At 41.5% G+C, this 20,731-nt stretch overlaps 1 protein-coding gene across 2 annotated transcripts in view; it reads right to left on the reverse strand.

Annotated features, from left to right (window-relative positions):
• si:ch211-266o15.1 (zinc finger MYM-type protein 4) overlaps positions 1–20,731 on the reverse strand; it is a 126,226-nt gene that overhangs the window by 64,295 nt on the left and 41,200 nt on the right. For both annotated transcript variants that reach the window (XM_060933642.1, XM_060933640.1), the window contains exons 4-8: positions 14,350–14,405; positions 12,455–12,625; positions 10,799–10,871; positions 9,981–10,644; positions 9,620–9,785 (exon numbers count right to left, since the gene is read on the reverse strand). In XM_060933642.1, coding sequence (XP_060789625.1) covers positions 9,620–9,785; positions 9,981–10,644; positions 10,799–10,871; positions 12,455–12,625; positions 14,350–14,405 — 1,130 coding nt within the window. The remainder of the gene's footprint in view (positions 1–9,619; positions 9,786–9,980; positions 10,645–10,798; positions 10,872–12,454; positions 12,626–14,349; positions 14,406–20,731) is intronic.

The raw sequence follows: 20,731 nt of genomic DNA on the forward strand, positions 1-20,731 counted from the left end.
GTATGTTGTAGTGAAGCAACTCTTGGTTTTGCCAGCAGTGGAATAGAGACAAATATATGTCTGGCAAGAGTGTGTAGTTATGTATGTGAAATGTAATTTTACAGTGGTCAATAAATTCTGATTTTCTTCAGTGACACACATCGTGATGTGGTTGAAATTTCTTGCAATATATCGATTATCGCAGAATCGCTGTACCGTGATATTATCGTTATCGTGGGCAAAATATCGCCATAGTATCGTATCGTGAGGTATCTGGTGATACCCAGCCCTAGTTAATATTACATTTTTTCCATGGCTGGCTTTAAACTGGTCCTTATAGAGCATTTTCTGACCTGAGATCATTGACCCAGACAGAACCATTACAAGACCCACTCCACCATAAGAGAAACAAACATTCAAGCCATCACAGGTGGTGCTTCACAAATACAGCCTCGATGCTCTGGCACAAACCCCTCTGTATTTGGTGCTGTACCTCTCGGACACGTGCTGTTTTGTAACAAAAGTGACGCATTCGTATTTACACCCGCAAAATCTGCAAACACCAGCACACGTTACAGCCCAGGTAATATCACCTGAAAATTCAGTTCAGCAGGTATTGTGAACAATACAACAATGGCTCAACAAGAACGAAAATGGCAGACTGGGGTAGGGTGGGGTGCGGTGCGGTGCTGTGAAGGGGATGTTGGAACATTTTGTACCCTTCCCAAGGAACTGGGAACGTGTTTTAACGGAATCCCTGATAACATTAATTTGAAATTGTTAGCTTGTTGTGCACATTTCACTGTGGACAGTTTCTCAAATCTTGGATAAGATCAAGCAGGTCTCGCTCAGCTTTTAGCACTGAAGAGGGGTGCAGTTCCAACTTTAGTGACAACACAACCACGACTACAACCTGTAAGTAGCCGTGCTGCATGATTATCCATTTTTTGACAGTTAAAGCCAGATCACCTTAAACCAGAAGTTTCATAGCAAGCTAACAAATTTTAATTTACTTCGTGTTGAGATCAAAAGCAAGCAGGAAAATATGACGGCATACCGTCACACACATCAAACGGATGGATCAGCAGGTAAAATTTTTTTTAAATAAACAGGCAATAAACTAGCCACTACTTGATTTTGATTCCTTTTCTAATCAAAACATTTCCTACAGCTTAGTATGGGTAACATTACCTACGAGCAAGCTCCATGTAGCTACCATAGCTAACTAAACAATATGACAACCTAGCTTATGTATTCGTAGGATCATTTTATTTTCCTGCCCGTGTCCCATTCAAAGAAACAGCCTGTGTTGTTCTATAACTCTACAATACAAGATGCGGTTTTGTTAATCCCTTTATCAATTAAATCTCTAATTTATATTTCAACAAGGCACAGCTCAGAAACTAACTCGAACGATTGCTTAGACAAATATTGTGGTGCCTCATTGACTTATTTATGAACCTGACCAAAAAAACAAAAACAAAACACATCTTCTATTGAGACAGATAATTTAAAATACTGAATAAATGCATTCTACAGCACCTTTAAAGTGATTAACCAGGAAATTTTGAAATTACAGGGTTATGAAATGTCGTCACTGTACAAGATGTTCTCGACCAGAGGTTCTCAACCTTTTCTACTTTAAGGCCCACCTATTCATATTTGTAGGCCAGCATGGTGGTGTAGTGGTTAGCACTATCGCCTCACAGCAAGAAGGTTCTGGGTTCAAGCCCAGTGGCTGACAGGGGCCTTTCTGTGTGGCGTTTGTATGTTCTCCCTGTGTCTGCATGGATTTCCTCCGGCTGCTCTGGTTTCCCCCAAAAGACATGCAGGTTAGGTTAATTGGTGGCTCTAAGGTGGTGTTTACATTAGACCGTATCCGTCTCGTTTTCGTCGCGGATGCACTGTCCGTGCACATTAAAACGCCGGGAAACGACTCCACAGGCGGAACAACTTGAATCCGCCAGGGCCCACGTATTCAACCCAGTATGTATCTGATCTGGTGCTGTGTAAACATTGAGGAACGAGGAAACGCTGTGCTGAGCTCTAGCTGACGTCGTCATTGGACAACGTCACTGTGACATCCACCTTCCTGATTCACTGGCGTTGGGATCTCACACACACACAGCGGCTCAGTCCCGAATCACTGCTCGTGCGCTTCACTCGCGCGCTCTGTGAGCTGCGCAGGGCCGGAGTGCGCACCCTTCAGAGGGCAAATATATTAAATGGACTTTAGCTTAAAAAAAAAAACGTTAAAGTTGTGACATCAGTCCACTGGGCCATTTCCACAGGTACAGCCATACTGGATTAGCCAGATACATGGATGTATTAGGAGACAAAAATGAAGGTGGCACTGCATGACGTAGGATTCCATACATCTTCCTCATTCTGTCCTGGATCCAAGACGTTTGGCCAAGTGGCTTCAAGTAAAACAAGAAAACTTTACTCCTGGAATAATCAGCAAATTGCACAAGTAAGCATTTTGCAGAAGATTGTTTTGTGGAGGACTTGTATGGAAAAAAATATCACTGGGAAGAAGCGAGACACGAGGCAGAAACGACAACTGAAACCAGATGCGATCCTGACCGTTTCACCACAAAACACTGACACCGGCAGCACGACAGCATACCGTGTCACGCATCAAACGGATGGAAGATCTCATCTCATTATCTGTAGCCAGTTTATCCTGTTCTACAGGGTCGCAGGCAAGCTGGAGCCTACCCCAGCTGACTACGGGTGAACGTCCCCCGAAAATATTTTAATAACATAACACGCAAAACCCTGCATTCTAGTGCATTTTAGTACTTATTTTCACTAAAACAAGTTATAACTTTTAAGCCTTTTTCTTTCATGTACATTAATGATTAACATGTAAAAAATATCAAATTTAATTCCCCTAGTTAATGAGTAATTTTCAGGAGTGCATTTAGAAAACGCGGTGATTTTCCTGGCTACACAGTTCATTACTTTGAAAAAAATCAGACAGTTGAAGGTAAACTCAGCAAAATCCCAAAACAGTACTGTTAAAAAGTAAAGGTCTGTTAGAGTTTCTAAAGCTTTCAGGTTTCAATGTTGGGGACACTGAGCCTCGTTTATCAATCTTTTAGTAGAGTTGTGCGTTTGCATAAGCTAAAGTGAACTAAAAATTTCCAATTCAGATTTATGCGAGTTGAAGCCAATTGTTTACATTAGTTCATATCGTCTGTAAATTTATACACACCAATGAATACCAAATTTCTCATGTAAATCAGGGGCGTAGGGTGTGTGTGTGTCTCACACTGACTGGCAGCCTGAGTACATTATGTAACAAAAATAAATTACCATTGCTAGTTTTAGGCAGCTTAGAAACCGGCTCTTCCATTATTGCTGTTTCTTCCACATTTTCTTGATGTTGTGTTCTAGAAACGGCACTAAAACTTAGCTTCGAAGCCACAAAATGCAACTTTGATGGGGAAAATATATATGAGTGAGTCCACGCTTATGGGTACTGAAATGGGAACATGAACTTATTTTTAAAAATTCACCTAAAACCATTTCTTTTTTTACCATCAGGTCACAAAACGTAATCTTTAATGAATGATATGTTAAAAGATAACTTTAATTTTCTGAGATGTAATAACATATTTATATGCCAAAGTCAGAACGTAACAGAAGTGTTGTGGACATATATATTCTCAATTTTAACAATGTAGAATTACTTTTTGAAACATAGGAAGGTGATGTTTTAGCAAATATAATTAATAAACATGTGTAGTAGAATAAACATACACATTCTTTCAATAAGATTAACATGGTATATAGCTAGATTGTAATTAATTTGTAACAGACGCGAGATGGACAATCGTAACAGAAGTAATGTAACAGACATCATTTTGGAACTCATAGGCTTGACTTTGGCATATAAATGTTTTTATTACATCTCAGAAAATTAAAGTTATCTTTTAACATATCATTCATTAAAGATTACATGTTTTGTGACCTGATGGCAAAAAAAGAAATGGTTTTAGGTGAATTTTTAAAAATAAGTTCATGTCCCCATTTCAGTACCCATAAGCGTGGAATCACTCATATATATAAATTGCTTACCTCTCTTCACGTTGAAAGAAGGAGGAAAGTTTTGCTTGTTTTGACATGGCGAATTATTAACACGAGGAAATACTTGTAATTCGCAACTAAAAAGACTGCAGCTACACTGGCAGCTTGAACATGCTTTCTAGTGCGATTGTGTTGCCCTTGCGCAGAACGGTGTCAGTCCTGCGTGGCTTAGCTCGTGCACTTGAAGGCGCACCTTGGGGGCGCGCGCCTAACGAGCTCCAGCACGTGCGCCGTTAACAAAGAACACCTGTCTTTAATCAATGAACTATGTTTGGGCTCTTTAAGGACCGCACCCATGCAAGGACGATGCGAAGTATTACGCCGCGTCTAGGAACGCGAAAAATAAATTTCTCCATTCAGAAAACTGGAGATTTTCAAGAGTTTTGTCAAATATCCGGATTTCCAGAAGACTTTCATCCCTGTTTAAGGGTCAAGGTCAGGATCTCATCCAGAACATTCAGGTCAGTGACAAGGATTTAAAGCGCTCTAATGACTGAATAATAAGTTTTTTGGTTTTTTTATCTTTCATGAGAATCCTACCACCTTCCATTTTCCAGGTGTCATTGCAAAGTTCTAGGCATGTAAATAGTTTTAACTTTTGAAACTTGTCACCAAAATACGCTCACCGGCCACTTTAATAGGAACTTGTTCTTAATTCTAAGATTCCTGTTCTTGGCTGCAGGAGTGGAACCCAATGAGATCTTTCTGCTGTTGCATGCTGAGATGCTTCTCTGCTCAACACGGTTGTAAAGAGTGATTGTATGAATTGCTATATCCTTCCTGGCAGCTCGAATCAATCTGGTCATTTACCTCTGACCTCTCTTATCAGCAAAGACTTTCTTTCCAACCACAGAACTGTCGCTCACTCAGTGTTTTTTGTTTTTCACACCATTCTGTGTAAACTCTAGAGACTGCTGTGTGTGGAAAAACCCAGGAGATCAGCAGTTTCTGAAATACTCAAACCAGTCCATCTGGCTCAAACCAACGCCCATGCCACAGTGAAAGTTACACTTTGAGATCACAAGTTTTCCCATTCTGATGTTTGAAGTGAACATTAACTGAAGCGCTTAATGTGTATCTGCATGATTTTATGCATCGTGCTGTCGTCAAGGGATCGGCTGATGAGATAATTGCATGGTTTATTAGGGTGTTCCTAATAAAGTGGCCGGTGAATATACACCATATATGTCTGGATTTCTGCACTCCTATCTTTCAAATAGTTGTTTTGCAAAGCTCTCAGTGCACCTCTTTTTTTTTGCTGGGTTAGCCAGTGGATTTTAGGGCCTTGGGTGCTAGATTATCCAAGCTGACTTTGTAAACTCCATCAAGAAGTTTATGGAATCTGTCGGAGTTGAAATCAAACTAGTCAAACCAACATCTCGCATCATCATAGACAAGAATGAATTCAATCAAAGTGCCTTAAAAAAAAAAAAAAAAAAAACACAGGGTGCGCTGATAGTAATCCGATGTTATGCACAGGGATTTAGGGGTCTTATCCCTAATTGTTTTTCCCGGCGCTTGCCTTGTACTTCACCCAAAAGAATGACTGGTACCTACGTATACTAAAGTACCTCATTTGCTGTGCACCGTAGCAACCAGCAGTCTAAAGGCTACTTCCACACTACAAAATGGGAGGCATGCACACTACACAAAGTTGCATGATGCCTTTAGTTAAAACCAGGTGGAGCATCAATAGCTGCTCACTCACTGATGCCTATTACAGCTTTTCATGGCAAAACAAGCACCATGGAGGTGATCAACAGAGGGATAGCCATTCCAGAACATCATGTATCCCACTCTGATAACCCTAAGAGATGCCTCACTAAAACTAAACTCCAGCTCTCACTCAGGGGAACAAAATCAGTGCTGTAGCATCCAAGTTCTGCCATGATAAGGGATGTTCTCTGCTCTGGTCTACTGTAAATAAGATCCTGGTACCATAGTGTTCAAATGTTCCATGTGGTCAAGCATAAAAAAAAAAAAAAAAAAAAAAAAAAGTTCCTTCTGTTGAACGCTGCATGGAATAACAATATGATCGAGTCAGGACTGAGATGATGGCTGGCAATGTTTATGCCGCCTTTTTCCAATTCGTTCACTTTCACAGGGTAAGCAGTCAGTGTTTCCCCACACACTGACGAGACTATGGCGGCCCGCCATAGTCTCAGCCCGCGCCCGCACGCACACATGGCGACACTGATGCACCCGGCCTGACATTGCATGCGTTGCCTATCAGGCAGCGTGAGGAGACAACTCTGATAAGCTACATCCTGTCTGCATCTACATGTTAAGGTAAGTTTATACAACTTTATGTAGCCTTTGACACGATTGAGAAGGTGATATTTAGGCTACGCTATTGTGCTTTATAGGCGTATGGAGAGCGCATTGATGGAGGACGTTGTGTATTGTTTCAGTAAAATTACTTTGTCCATTTCGTACTGGCAAACCTACCTTTTCTGTAAGGCAACAGTAGGCTATTTTGAGGCAATATTAGTTAGCCCTACATAGTTATCTAATTCGTCAAATTAACTTTATCATCCTACCAGGATCAGGTCGTTTCCAAATTCACCGGCGAAGTGCTTCCTGCTTGACATTGTATGTGCGCAGTCTATTCAAGTGATGGAGACATGAAGTGACAGCAGTGATAAACTAATCTAGGTCTGCATGTACATGTTAAAAGGGAAAAGTAGTCTATTCTAACAGAGCGCGAACTTCAATGCCACTTTTGAGAATTAGTGCTAGTAGCCTTAACGCGATTTGTTAATGGTGAGACAGAAGACGTTAAATTATTTTTAGCCTTTTCTAATAGGCTGCCTTCTAAAGGTGAAGCTATTAGGCCACATAATTAAGGGAATGTAATGTTAGTTACCTACTTAATTAAATTAACTACTTGACTCGAATTTGATCGTTTTCAAATTTACTGATGAGGAGTGTTTCTCCACTAACGTAGGCCTTAATGCAACACGTTGAATGTCAGGGGACGATGTCAGCCTTATTGTAGACGCTACAGCTGTAACAGAAAATCTCCGATCCTTATTAAACTGATGCTAAATTTGTTTTGTTAATTCAGATCATGAGCATTTTGAATTATTTAAAAAAGAGGGATCGAAATTCACCTCAGGATGAAGAGGTAGTGACTGAGGTAGCCCCAACATCAACTGCTTGCTGTCTTTGTCAGGATGTCAAATTGGTAGAACACTCCTAGCAAGTGAGTGCGATGAATGGGGGCAGATATAGATAGTTTTCACATGACGTCACAGAGTCGGGGATTCCCTAGTGGCGGCCATCTTGGGGGTCCAGCTTACCATACGGGTGACTGAGCACACATTGTAGCGCGCGAGTACAAAGTCTTCAAAAGAACCCAAGCAGGCTATTTAAAGCTAGCAATGGTGCACACCTGTTGTATTCACGGCTGTCGTAATAGGTCAGATGATGAAGTCAAGTGGAGCTTTTATGGAATTCCCACTGTACGGGAGCACGAAGGCGAGCAAACAAACTCAGCATACAAAGGAGAAATCTATGGCTTGCGAGAATCAACCGCAAGGATTATCAGCCTTCCAAACACAGCAAAGTCTGCTCTGATCATTTCAGGATGAGAAAAAAAAAAAAACAGTTTAAATCGGAAAGTTGTGCACATTTGCGCAGCCCGAGCGGTGTGCAGGACTGCGCAAGTGTGCGCAGCTTTCCGATTTAAACTGTTTTTTTCTCATCCTTATACTTCCTGTTTCATGGACTGTAACGGATTTGCTTATTTAGTAATTTTAATACAGAATTTACTTTGAAATTATAATCAGACACTCCAACGCCCCCCCCCCAAAAAAAAATCAGATCTGCGCGATTCAGGCGGCATCCGCCAAAAGGCGTGCTGTGAATATATAAAGTTGTATATATCAGACAGCCTTTAAAGTTTGATGAAGTCAGTTTCAGGCTTCGGAGCAGGCTTTGGCAGTTTCAGGCTTTGGCAGCCCTGCATAGTCACTTGAAAATGCATCTTTGTCCACTTCGTAGGGGTCAATTCCCCCAATCAAGGCCAGTTTGGCTGCATACCGTTGTCGTGAGAGGTCATCTAATGTATCTATATACTTCTGTTTGCTTGATTTTGCCGACATTGATCTTTATTTTAGAAAACTGACTATATAACTTCATAAATTCGTCCGAGATAACGTAGCCGGTAGTGGCGATGGTCCGTTTTGTTTGCCCCCCAAAATGGCGGCTGGGGGGGGCATTCCCCGGAATGCCGTGACATCAGTGAAAACTATCTATACCCATTACTCAGCCACTTAGCAGCGATTGCCCTTGTTGTGCCGGTGTCGAGTGTGAATTGTGAAATACTTTTCCACAATGAACAGGGTAAGAACATCTGCAGGCAAACCAGTGATGTGAATTTTAATTTACATTTACCCATTGTTTTTATGCTCAAATCCCACCTAAGTTCAATCTCACTTTCACTTAATTAAATATTTCAGAGTGAGCTCTACAATCACATGACTCATTGTAGTAACAAGTTGTTTGCCATTTTAGGTCAAAACAGACCTTCGTAACAGACTGCAAGGAGAGCACCTGGCCGCCTGCTTGAGGATTTCCATTAACGGGCCACAACCAGAAGATATAAATTATGAAAGGGCACTCGAACCCTTTCTCAAAGCCAAGAAAAATCAAATGCACAAGTGCAGGGTGTGGTCTTTGTAAATAGGGCAGGCATTTGTCAGGGTCACTTTTGACATACAGCAGAGCTAGAAGTCCTTGTTTTGTAGGACTTTTTGTAGGAGTTCAGGGTGTGAAGTATTGTAGGATTTTTGGTTTGGTTGCTATCTGTAATATGTTCTTGTAGGACTGCCCTCTGTAGCAACATGCTAAAATAAAATACAAGGTGCATAACCCATACCAACGAATTTGTTCTTTGTTAGTCTTCGTTTAGTAGTATTAGTAGGCTAAACAACCCCCGCGCACCCCTGCAATTCAACCGGACATGCGCGCCACGTGCTAAACAACCCCCCGCGCACCCCTGCAATTCAACTGGACACGCGCGCCACGCCATGCACGCCACCCCCCCATAGTCTCCAAAATTTCTGTGGGAAACACTGGCAGTCGATGTCCTGAAACAGAGCTGCAACATGGGGATCTGTGAAAAGTTTTTGCCCCTCATCCAGAGACTAATGACCATGTACAGCTGTATTTTTGGTACCTGCATGTTTCTGGCCCATAGAAGCTTGCGCTGATTACCAGACTCGTCGCTGTCAGAAATTCTGGGACTCAGAGTTTAATCCAAGTGTTAGTACTTCTCTTGCTTCTGACAACAGCTAGACCCTCTCTAATATAGCTACGGACACTCTCCAAGTCCATTACTGGTGTACTCCTGTTCTGTAATAAATTTGCATGGCTTACCTCATCACTGCTTTGCTTATGATCTACACCTTGGTTTATTTTATCATGCCTTTTTCTTTCTTCCCCCATTCAAGCTTTGTTGGATGTTCTATACATTTTGCAGCATACTCAAATTTGAGATCATGTTAATGTATTTTTCCACACTATTCCCCCTGAAGCTTACCTCACTGGGATTTCTGCACACGGAGCATCTAACAACGGCATCCTCGTCAGTTAAACCTTCGACCCTGGACTTGTAAATGCTCAGGCAGGACAGGCTACAAAACTCCTTCAAGTTGTTTGCGGAGTCAATTGGAACAGTTATTAAGTCTTTTGGATTCCCAATCACCCTTAGGATAAATGAGAAAAAAAGTAAATGAATAAAGAACAAACACAGATGATATTTTAAAACAGTGCACAGGGCTAGTATTTTAATTCCTTTTACTTAAACTGGATAAATAAAAGCTTGACTGTGTAAGGAGGAAGAGATAAGAAAGGGATCAGCCATCTGAAAAAAGTGTGATTCATATGCATGCGTGACTCACTTGAGACAGAGGTGGCAGGTTTTCTTTGGGGCAATATTGGGGGCTGGAGGCAGGGTGAACCCAGTCAGACACACAGTGGAGCAGAACAGCTGATTGGAACCCTTCTTTTGAAATGCAGTTTGGCCTTTCTGAAGGACCTTTGAGCAGCCTGAGCAGCAGATTCGCACAGGACCAGGAGGGGGTTGCTGCTGGGGTGGGGGCTGTGGCTGGAGCTGGTGTGTGGGCTGAGCCTGCGGATGTGGTGTTGGTTGCGCCTGGAGCTGTGGTGGGGTCTGTGGCTGGAGCTGGTGTGGGAGCTGCGGCTGAAGCTGGTGTGGGAGCTGGTGTGAGAGTTGCGTTTGCAGTTGCTGTGGGAGTTGCGGTTGGAGATGTTGTGGGAGTTGTGTCGGAAGCTGGTGTGGGAGCTGCGGTTGAAGCTGTGTTTGAAGCTGTGCCTGAAGCTGTGCTTGGAGTTGAAGTTGAGGTTGAATATGAGTTTGAAGCTGTGCCTGAAGATGAGTTTGCAGATGGGGTTGAAGCTGGGCCAAGGTCTTGGGTTGAAGCTGCAAATGTGCTTGAAAAGGAGACTGCATTTGAGCCTGCAAGACTATAGGAGGTGGTCTGATTGCTGAGGTTGACTGAGTCATATTAGAGAAGGGAGACGGCTGTGGGGCTGCAACAGGAGCTGTAGAAAGTGATGCAGAGGCACTCAATTTTACAGTTTATTTGAAAACTCTTGCATATGAACAATCCTTTGGTAATTACCCGAGGAAGGCTCGTGTTTATATTGTCAAGTATATTTTCAGTTAAAGCTTCAGTTTCAAAATTCAATCACTCACCGGAAATGGCATCACTGTTTCCTCTAACAGAAAAGACAGAGCTGATCCTCAATTCATCCAGAGGAACCAAGGACTGAAATGCAGTAAAGCACCCAAGGAGAAAAGATTTATAGAATTCACAGTTAAAATGCATTTTAGCAGAGCATGGAACACCACAACATCTTTTTACACTTTCTATTAGCCAAACAGCAAAACAACAGAATTGGCCGCAAGTGGTTTTATGAAAACTGTACAAATGCTTGATCAAAACTGTCACAATTCAGCTTTAACTAGTGAAACTGAAATGATTTGTCATGGTGATTAATATTTAGGGAGCTACTTCTCCCCTATATTTAACAGCTAACCTAATGCTACATCGTCTCTGTAAAGGTACACGTTTTCCCACTCTACACAAAGAACGCGGTCTGAGGAGGCATCTTACTCACACGATGTGCCCCAAGGACATCACATACAGTCTATAAAACCTCACAAACCTAGAAGACGAGGCCCAAATTTAACAAAGAACCGCCCAAGCAGTTGAGATCAGATCTAGGGGTTGCCATACTCAGAGGAGAGTGCCCACATACAGGTCATATACACCGATCAGCTATAACGGTATGACCACTGACAGGTGACGTGAATAACATTGATCATCTCATTACAATGGTGGGATATATTAGGCAGCAAGAGAACACTCAGTTCATGAAGTTGATGTGCTGGAAGCAGGAAAAATTGGCCTGAGCGACTTCGACAAGGGCCAAACTGTGATGGCTAGATGACTGGGTCTGAGCATCTCCAAAATGGTACATCTTGTGGGGTGTTCCTGGTATGCAGTGGTTAGCACCTACCAAAAGTGGTCCAAGGAAGGACAACCGGTGAACCGGTAACAGGGTCACAGGTGTCAAAGGCTCATTGATTCACATGGGGAATGTAGGAGAGTCCATATGGTCCAATCCCATAGAAGAGCTACTGTAGCACAAACTGCTGAAAAAGCTAATGCTGGCTAAAACAGTAAAGTCTCAGTATTAACTTTCTCGGCAGTTAGATTTTAATGAGAATCCACCTGAACAATTTTCTTCTGTTTGCAAGGCAGTGCAAACTGGGCTACAGTCAAAAGTTTACAAGCCGGAAGTGTCTCAGGAAGCCGAGAGGTTTATGAGAATGGAGAAATCAACATCTTACCAAAGTGGCAGCCCACAGGTCCCTGTAGGGCATTAGGTAGTGCCCTCGCCTTGACGGGATTAGGCTATGTATTTAACGGCAGGCCCATTTGTGCCACTGTGGGGACCTGTACTAAGGTAGGCAGCCTCTTCCCCTTATAGCAGGTCTGCTTGTGCTGATGTGGGAAACCACAGAGTTTGGTCTTTTGCTAATAAGATGCCAATAATTCTGGAGATGCTGTATGTTAAAGTTTCACAATACACCTAAATACACATTTGAGAGATGTGTTTACTTTTGGTTATTGACACTCAGCTATGCAAAGAACTTAGATATAATTTTCAACATCATTGTTAAAGATAATTATAAAATGCATGCGATTAATTTAATCTGTTGACCACAAACTAGCTCAAATGTCTGAGCAAGACTCCTCCCCAAAAACATGAACAAACAGGCTTGATACATTTATTCATCGAAATTATTACAGGACACAAAGTGGAGGAGAACAAAAAGCCGTACCTCATGATCTCCATTCTCAAGCTCCTCTTTAACACGACTGATGTCAGAGGAGTGTGCAGAACTGATGAGCGCTTTATCATAGTCCTCATCTATGGGCTCATCCTTTATTTTCTTTAGAGGAGAATACACGATGTCCTCTTGGCTTCCTTCAGTGGGTTCCTGTGATGACGCCTGCTCGAGGTAGAACGTGTGTGCGCAAAACACTTCATTAAATTTATATGCGCGCTTCACATACATATACACATCATGAAAAGATAAAAATAAAAAATTATTAGGGCAGCACCTACACAAATCGGGCATATCCGATGCTCGCTGGCCGTGCTGTGAAAATTGTGCATGCAGACGCTCATCTAAGTTTCCAAATCTGTCAGTGCTTAACTTTTGAATATTTTCTATTGTGAATACCATCATGAAAAAGCTTATAATGTCTTTGGAAAGCAGAAGTTTCTCTCGTTAAGATCTGTTCAGTACTTTGGGAGTAACGGCAGGTTGAAGTTGGTACAACAGAGTACACTCTGCTCGTGTGACGTCGGGAAACTGCCGGTGCTTTTTGAGTCATGGGAAAGTGGTCAGGCTCGCTCTCTCTTCTGATTGATTTTCGACTGGATTACTCGTGAATATTAATCAGATAACTTTTATAGGGATGTTCTCTCGCTCTCACTGTTTCTGATGAAGTATTCAGCAAAATTTTCCATCTGTTAGTTTAGATGTTAGGATTCACAGGAGACTTTGAAGTGAGTTTTCATAACTTTACCTACTTATTTTTTTCAAATCAAATTGATTCATGTAAATAAATAACTATTTTAGAATACAACAGTTGTTTTGATGAAAAATATTGAGATCTTAGTGGTCAGAATGATGTGTTAAAAAACCAGAAGTCAGAAACGAGAGTGTCAATTTCAATTCAATTAATTGGAATTGTTTGTTGGATGTGGCTCACAGATTTTCAGAGGTTAGCCTTGAAAGCTGTGAATATCATTTATATTCTTTAATATAAAACACTAGTAAGGCCCTACTTTGGAGAAATACACAGGCCTACAGAGCACAAAGAGAGCATTAGAAATTCTTTCATTACTTTTTTTACTGAGCGTACAAATTTAACATTGTCAATTAATTAGCATAATATTAATTAAATACTAATTTGCTTTACTAATTTTTCAAACTTTGTATTCAGTATACAACCATCTATGTGCCTGCCAATTTCCCTGGAAATATCTTGAAAAATAGAAAAATTATTAAGAAAAAACATTTGATCTCTTTCGTTAATGAGGCCCGTTTTGGACCACGTTATCCTCATACATAATATTACGGCAGTTTTCTAAAAATTAAGCTTTTTTTCAATCTTTGATTTGCAATATCTCACGAACTTAAACATTTTAATTCTGTAAAAAGTGTTATTCTGCATTCAATGAGAGCAGCTTCAAGCAATTTGGATTGAATTTTCACCTGATATGCCTACATAAAGGTGGCACGGTGGTTAGCACGGTTGCCTCACAGCAAAGAAGGTTCTGGGTTCGAGCCCAGTGACCGACGGGGGCCTTTCTGTATGGAGTTTGTATGTTCTCCCCACGTCTGTGTGGGTTTCCTCCCACAGTCCAAAAAACATGTGGATTAGGTCGGTTGGCTACTCTAAATTGCCTATAGGTGTGCATGTGTACCCGCCACCAGATGAGGGTTTGAGTCCCTCTGGTGTGCTATAAATCACCCAAGAGAATTCAGGGAAGCTAGTTGATAGTTTTCTGGATCGCTGACCCTCAACTATGAGGATGCTACAGTGTCAATACCTATGATCAATATTTCTATGTGATTAAACTTTACACTGAAAACCATGAATATAAAAAGGTATAGAGCAGTAAATCCAGCACAACAGGCTTGTTGTATACAGTGGAACTTACACTGCCTTCATTTTGTGAGGTTCCATCCTCCATCTGAGAGCAGTGCACACTTTCACCTGCAATAAACCAAAGAAAGCATTTCATACACAACATAACCAACATATACACAAAGGCAACAGGGGTACATCCATAGAATTAGCTAGCGAGCCGTGCTTTACACGCCCAATTCTCAAAAAACACAGCCATAAATCCCCAAACATGGCCTATAAATTTTATACCAACCCATGCAAACCAAAATTTTGTGAAATTTTGTTGTTTTGTGAAGTAATTTTGTGCATTTCTGTGGACACTTGTCGACGGTCAGCGGTTTCCCAGGGCGTGTCTGGCACGTGTGCTTTCCATATATGGAAGTTAAATTGAGAAAATCAAATTTACCGCCAAAAATGTAGCACTCTTATTGGTCAGACTTTGAAACGAGGCTCGAACGGAAGCAAAATACTACGAGTTTCGAGAGCTTCGCCGGGGAAGCTCAGCAGGTTTAGAACAACTAGGTCATGTATTTAGATAAATATCTTCGCAAGTTTTTATCATACAAGCATCATAAACATATTGACAAACTTTACACTTTCCTATGTGCCCAGTGCCAAATAATACTGTTTTTAAATTACCTAAATTAGACAAAACATAAAACTTGTCACCTTCCTCAGTCACACCGGACTCGGCGCGCTGAGAGCCCGCTTCCGCATTCATAAAAGACTACTCACATGGTAACAGCATGATAATCACTTTCACTCTATCGGTTTCGATTGGTTTCTCTTTTGCCAAGATTTACATCATCTTAAAAGGAATAGAAAACGCAAAGTAAATACATGCATGGGTTGGTAGCTTGTAATCTTTAAAGCCCGTAAGAAAAGTTTCAGGCATGTTTGGCCATTTATAAGAAAGCTGTGAGAGTTTTTGTATCACTGGTTCTAATGCCACCAGAAGGATGCCATGTTGCCTGTTGGAAGGGCGATGCGTGACGTCATTTGGGCACAAGGCTGAGTGTATACTTCAGTACTGAAGGGACAAAGCGAAAGGTCTACTAAGGGGACAATGTTGATTTTTCACTATACATTGAAATAGTACATTAACAAGCTGAACTCTTTACCTGTAAAATGAGGCTAAAACTACGCGTACTAAACTACCTGTTAGCATGCTCTCGATTTATTCATGAAAAACTTCAAGACGTCCCCAGGCTAGCCTACCGTAATTACCATAGTAGGCAGTCCAACCCCCGCGGCAACGCAGAAAGAGGGTAAACAAACACTGCTTTACTATAGAGGAACATTACAGGAAGATGCACTTGTAGGAAAAAAGGCAGAAATACTGCCAGAAACACCCGAGCTGCTGGTATGGTATGGATTTATTTGGTAAAATTCATACATGTAAAAGATACAGTATAAATAGCACCGAGGATAACACACAGTATAAAATACACTTGTTTCCAATGTGGTCCTCTTGATGACAGCAGGAAACAAAATGGAAGAGACAATAATAAATTGACAAAATTGAATAAAAAATGAGTTATAAACTAGAGCCCTGCACTCCCGCGGGACCCGACGCAAAGCAGTGCGGCGCGGGACAAATTTTGAAAGCTCATTGCGGGCGCGGGCAGAGTGCACAATGCGGGAGCGGGCGGGAGAGGTGATAAGCTGCAGTCCCGCTAACTAAAAACGTGTTTAAAATAAAACTTATAAATTATTAATTTATGTCTATCATATATAATTTGTGCTGGATATTTTGGCATTAATAAAAACATTTTAAGATGCCTAAATTTGCGGATGTGGTCTAATCTCGCGTACGTTTCCGATTCCTTTCCACTCTTCCGTGTTTGAGATCTCCGATCATGGCAGAAGCAGAGCTCCTCTAGTGAAGCTCACAGTGCTTCAGAAGTAAGTGCTGCTTTAAAAAGAAAGTGGGAGTGCGAGTGCGCAAAGAGAATGCGCATTCACCTGTTCATTCTCGGAAGTGGGAGTGCGAGTGCGCAAAGCGAGAGCTGTCAATCAACGCAAGAGCTGTCAATCATGAGCGCATGCAGCGCTCAACTTGGAATGTATCAGCAGAATGTCAGAGTCTAAACAAACTTACAATAAACCCAACAATGCCACCTATAAATACACAGCATGTAGATCTACATAACGTTATCTGTGCCATCTCACAGCAGTTTGCTTAGCTATTTTTAATCAGGGCAAATAGCCTTATAGCCAAAACTAGTATATGATGCTTTAATTTATGGAGATGCCTTTTGTTTAAACGTGATTTCCAAATGAGGGGTATTGCAATTTTATATTAGTCTAAATGAACATCTACACCAAGTTGCAAGCATCAGGGGAAGATTATGGACGCACCAAATTTGGCTTAACGGTCATTTAATGGTGAAATGCCGTTCGCGCTGTCAGCCAACTTCGGGTTGTTTCTCTGAATTCCGACAATAAACGAGACCATCCGAACACATCTGAAAACATCGTGGTTTGAACTGTGTTGGTTCAAATCAACTTGGTTCAGACCAAGTTGGTACTACAGCTTTGGGAAACAGTCGTTTTTTGGATGTTAGTTAGTTCAAACTTGCATCGTACCATATTGGTTTAATGCTAACTTGGCTGGTTGTTTGGGAAACGCACCCCTGAACGTGAGCCGTAGATATTTATGCTCAAATCCACTCAAAGTAGGGGGCGGGGCACCATCACGCTGTGTCTTTAAATTATATTAATTTCTTATAGGCCTACTTGTACATCCTAGAATGTAAATGTGAGGAGTGATAAGCTATGTGCAATGTACAATATGCTTAATATCCACTGTAGATTTTGGTAGGCGTGTTGGGTATCTCTGTAAAGTCTCAGCTGCGCATGCCGCCTTGCAACGCGCACCCTCGCTACGTGAGCTAGGTGAAGGATTGGTCAGTGGAGAGCTCAGCTAAGCATGTTTAATTCCCCAAGCCAATGACAAGAACTTTCGTGAGAAATAACGCAAACGTCTGCATCCTGCGGGATTTGCGGGCGGGAACGGGATAAAATATGGCAGGCGCGGGCGGGAGCGGGACTGAAAATCATAATTCTTTGCGGGAGCGGGACTGAAAATTCTGTCCCGCGCAGACCTCGATTATAAACCAATAAATAAATAAATAAATAAAAATTATCAGAGTACAACTAGATTACAGAAATGTCACCAAAATGATTAAAAATTAGTTACACTTACACACACACCATAAAACTGGGTTTGGAATTTACTCCATAAAAACTTTCACCCGTTTCTTAAAATGATCACGTGTTTGACTAGATTGCAGTGATCAAGGTTGGCTATTCCACAAACAAATTCTTGTATACCTAAAAGAACTCCGAATGGTTTCCGTAAAGCGTGACATCAGTTACAATACATGGCTGTATTCGACAAAATGGACCATAGCACAAGCGGCATTTCTTCACAGATTTCCTCAAGTATTTTGGACAATGACATGAATAACGATGATAAATAAACATTACCATATCAATTAGTTACACACAAGCGAACAATATTTATAGGAGTTGTTTTAGTCAGTCATTACCGAGGCTCCTCGGGAGCCTCCCGAGGAGCTGGCCGAGGTGTCTGGGGAAAGGGAAGTTTGGGCTTCCATGCTCAGACTGCTGCCTCCGCGACCCGGCCCCGGATAAGCGGAAGACGACGAGACTACCGAGGCTTTTTTGACAACACTAAATCAAAGCAAGACACCCAACAAACATCAAGCCGCTTAGCTGCATCAGCAATCATTACGTTTATGCCCAAAAGAACTCAAAACATAGCACGCGTAATAAAAAAGTTAGGGAAGCCATAAAGTGTTTTCCTCACCCTTTGAAGTTCTCTTTTGCGGACTACTGACCGCGTTGTCTCGTTTGTCTTGTCCACTTTTTGGCCAAAGATTGTGGGAACCGCATCTGGATTCAGCGCTTGCTTGTACAGTATTCCTAATGCCCAGTGCATCAGTTGTTTGAGTGAAAATTTTCTTCAAAACGTTCAGAGCACACGAGCTGCGTAAAGCAGCGTTTGTTTACCCTCTTTCTGCGTTGCCATGGGGGTTGGACTGTCTACTACGGTAATTACGGTAGGCTAGTCTGGTGACGTCTTGAAGTTTTTCATGAATGAGTCGAGAGCATGCTAACTAGTGCTTATGCTGCCAGGAACGTGTAAAAACTCACGCACTTGCCTCAACAACAGATTTAGGTAAGTCAGATTGTATGCAGATCTGTTTGTAGGTTGTCTAGCAAGGTTACAGTCCACAGAATGAGGCTGTCACGGCAGCACTACTTGTACCGGGGATATAAATATGAAAAGTTACCTCCCTCCATTCAGGCAAATAGGAGTACATCAGCTGTTCACTCTTCCCTCGCTGTTTATCAGTAACATCAGTATTATCTTTCCCCCTCCATTTTTTTTGTTAGAGAAATAGAATTTCTATTCCCCCCCCCCCATATAAAAGTTTTAATGAAATAATCTCCAGTCAGGGACAGCTTTGTCTTACTCGTCATGCGGAGCTTCCGTGTCTTGCACCCAAATGATGTCAGAGCACTGCCGGAAACGATCGGGGGGATTTTTCTGATTGGTTAAAATATTTTCAATGGTGGCCTCCATGAAATCGCCCATTCTGCATAGAAACTGACTTTTGGAGATGGATATCTTAGTTGTGTGAGCTCCTTATTTTCAATTATTCACATGAATCGTTAGTTTATATCATAATCCATCTTCATAACTGTATTTTAAAAATGGGTTCTCTTTTAAGTAGTACTTTACTATGATTGAATTTTTTGTATTGTTTACAGTATTTACATTTCTAGTAACTCCAGGAAAATTTCCTTTCATTTGTAACTTAATTTCACTTATTTTTAACTTGTTTATTGCACTTTTTAACAGAATCAAAATGATTCTTAATATTTCGTGACGCAACATTTGCATTATGTATATTTCGTGAAATCAAAACTTGTTAGAGGTATCTATTACTTTCAGTTTTATATATTTCACAACATTAATCTTCAGAGTTGGCTGAATCTCATTTGTTATCTTTGCTGTATATAGTAAAGATGTATTCTGTGTAAGAGGACTTGATTGCAGCAATTTGAATTTTGTTTTGTGTCTTAAAGGTCTGATGACACGTTTTTGACATCTTTGGCGATGTTTTATAACATAAAAAGTAATTCCCGATGATCCATATATTAATTCACGAAGGCGCCTATTTCACAAGTTATGATAAAAAACGCGGCTATTTGGGCAAATTTGACGGGGCTGCAGCACCCAGGAGACGAATGAGGAGGAGGGGCTATATGACGTCATCGAAAGAATCTTCCTCCTCACTTACCAGTTTGTTGTTGATGCGACAGGTGTTCAGTTTGTCATTATTATACATTATATACATTAGTTATTATGCCTTCGTGTTGTGTTGCCGGCTTTTGCTCCAAAACCCACAAGGATGGGGTAAGTTTATTCAAGTTTCCCAGAGATCCCGAGCTGCATGCGAAGTGGGTGAAGCAAGTCAGGCGCACTCGTGACAAGTGGGAGCCCTCACCAACATCCGTCCTGTGCTCTGAACACTTCGATTTGGATTATTTTGACACCCTTCCCAGCTTAAAAGAATCTCTTGGGTGTGCAGTTCAGCACAAATGTGTATTACTACCATCAGCAGTGCCTACAGTATTCCGGAGGGGGTCTACTAGTAGCTATGCCGGACCCAGCAGTCGCCTGGGACAAGGAGACTCCTCCAAAGACAGTCCTCCTGTCAGAACATGTGTTGAGAAATGACATAAGATAAAGGTACGTAGAGCTATAGAGTGCTCCGACATGATGCTAAAAATAGTAACACTGCGGTCTGCGCGGCCACCTTGGAAGTCACTCGCTCCAGAGCGCTCATAGAGTACACATCAGAGTACACATTCATGATAATCATAAATGTAATCATAAAGTCGGCGTGATATCAGTCATGTATTTGCTTGTGAAACCTTGCGGCTTTCATGTAACTGCCGCCTAGCAACGAGAGGCGAAGGGTAAAGAGGGTAGGCTATCAGATTCTATTCGGAAGAGATCAACACGATTGCTTAAAAATTAGGTATTTTAACAAATTTGCATCTGATTTGTGATTATCGTGACACTTGTGTGTTATATAGAACTGTATGTCTTATCAGCACATTGAGGATCTCCACCGGAGGCTTTAGCAAGTACTCGTAGCAACACTACACTTTACCCTTTGCCATGCGTTGTTAGGGAACGGTAGCAAGTACCCCGATGACCGACTTCAAGAATATGTAGAAAAAATTTAGAAATTATACTTTCCAAAAGTCATTTGAGCTTAGTGTATTGCATTTCCATTTATATTGTAGGTTCTTGCTGATGTTTTTGCGGAGTATGACGCAGCTGCTGAATCAGAAGCTGCAGAGTTTGT

Source organism: Neoarius graeffei, chromosome 11 (assembly GCF_027579695.1).
Source record: "Neoarius graeffei isolate fNeoGra1 chromosome 11, fNeoGra1.pri, whole genome shotgun sequence".
Lineage (NCBI taxonomy): Eukaryota > Metazoa > Chordata > Actinopteri > Siluriformes > Ariidae > Neoarius > Neoarius graeffei.